This window comes from Coniophora puteana (genome assembly GCF_000271625.1).
Source record: "Coniophora puteana RWD-64-598 SS2 unplaced genomic scaffold CONPUscaffold_8, whole genome shotgun sequence".
In the NCBI taxonomy this organism is placed as follows: domain Eukaryota; kingdom Fungi; phylum Basidiomycota; class Agaricomycetes; order Boletales; family Coniophoraceae; genus Coniophora; species Coniophora puteana.
The window spans coordinates 1,477,388-1,479,181 of record NW_006913060.1 but is presented as its reverse complement, the minus strand read 5'-3'; the positions used below and the strand labels follow the sequence as shown (position 1 = coordinate 1,479,181).

The 1,794-nt window shown below is 58.4% G+C and overlaps 1 protein-coding gene across 1 annotated transcript; it reads left to right on the top strand.

Moving 5' to 3' along the window:
- Positions 1-1,553, top strand: CONPUDRAFT_106610 (GroES-like protein). Its single transcript, XM_007772051.1, has 4 exons — positions 1-136; positions 212-637; positions 698-867; positions 953-1,553. Exons 1-4 carry the CDS (start codon positions 97-99, stop codon positions 1,418-1,420), a joined length of 1,104 nt encoding a protein of 367 aa, XP_007770241.1. The 5' UTR covers positions 1-96; the 3' UTR covers positions 1,421-1,553.
- The last annotated feature ends 241 nt before the right edge of the window (positions 1,554-1,794 follow it).

The following is a 1,794-nucleotide window of genomic DNA, read 5'->3' as shown; positions in this document are numbered from 1 at the left end:
CTCATCCACCTTCTAGACTCCTTGTACGCTTCTCTCTCGTTGCCCCTGGCTTCTCCCTCGACATCTATCGATAGGCCCACACTTCATTCTCTCCACATGGCCAGCCTCGACAACCTTCCCAAAACTTTCAAAGCCAGTAAGCATCTCTCCAAACGCTGCCCTGTTTCACCTCTTATATAACTATGTTACTCACTGTTTCTTTTTCTTCCAGTCAGCATCTCAGGGCCTAACCAGCCCTGGGAGGTTAAGGAGCTCCCGCTCCAGCAGCCCGGGTCAAACCAGGTCCTCGTCCGCGTACACGCGTGTGGTATCTGCGCCTCGGATCGCTGGGTCAAGGAGGGCACCTGGCCCGGCCTGCAGTATCCGCGCATCCCGGGGCACGAGATCGTCGGCCGCGTCGCCGCGCTCGGCGAAGGCATCGTCGCCATGCAAAAGGACGACGAGGCACGTGGGCTCGTTCAGACAGGCAACGCGCGGTTCCAGCTCGGTGGCCTCGTCGGCGTCGGCTGGAACGGCGGCTACTGCGGCTCGTGCGTGTCGTGTCGCGATGGCGAATACTGGACGTGCTTGAAGGGCGATGTGACCGGATTCACGTTCGATGGCGGTGTTGCTGAATATGTTGCAGTGCCTTATAATGGTTCGTCATATTTGTCTTATGCGAGGATGCTACGTGTGCTGACGAGTCGACGTGAATTAGCACTTGTCTCGATCCCCGAGTCCGCGCTCGATAACGCCGACTACGCCGAGCTCGCCCCACTTAACTGTGGCGGTGTCTCCGTCTACGACGCCATCCGGACGTCCAAGTGGAAGCCGGGCGACCTCTGCGTCGTCCAGGGCATCGGAGGCCTCGGGCATCTCGCCGTTCAGGTACGCCCAGATCCGCCGTGCTCGCACGCACCAAAATAACCTTGATTTGCCCACTCTTATACTCCTTTTACTCCTTTCACTCCAGTATGCCGCCAAAATGGGCCTCACGGTCTACGCCGTCTCCTCCGGCTCGTCGAAGCGCGACCTCGCGCTCTCGCTCGGTGCGAAAGAATACATCGACTCCTCCGCGTCGGACGCCGTCGCGCAGATCCAGGCGCTCGGCGGCGCGAAGCTCATCCTGTGCACGGCGCCGTACGCCAAGGTGATCACGGGCATCCTGCCCGCGCTCGCGAAGAACGGCACGGTGACGATGGTGTCCGCCGCGATGGACGGGGAGGTGCAGGTCGGGAACGTGTGGCTGAACATGCACCGCGCGTGCGTGCGCGGGTGGTGCTGCGGCGCGAGCGCGGACTCGGAGCAGGCGCTGAGGTTCTCGACGAATGTGGGGATCAAGAGTGTTGTGGCGAAGTTTGCGCTGGAGGAGTATGCGAAGGCGTACGAGGCGGTGATGGATAACAAGGCGCGGTTGAGGAATGTGATTGTGTTCCCTTGAACGTTGGATGGAAGGGGAATGTGCATAGGATCATAGGTTGATCGGTACGGAAGATAGACCAATAGATAGATACGCGCAAGCATGTATAGATTCATCGCATTTTCTTGCAATTCACGAGCATATGTTGCAATCTGACACTTTCGAAGTTGTCCGATAAGAGGCGATAGAGTCTCAACTCGTTGCTTGAGACGATAATCTACTAAGGGGTACTTTCCTTTGCGAATTTGGGCTTTTGGCCACGTACGTTCGTTGTATTGGCAACCCTTCGCAGTCACTAGCTCATGTCACCCTTCTGAATGAACTTGCTTACCGATCACCCCTAACATAGCATCAATCGCGCTCCGTGTGCCTCGCCCGGGCGGGGGCCGGGCCCG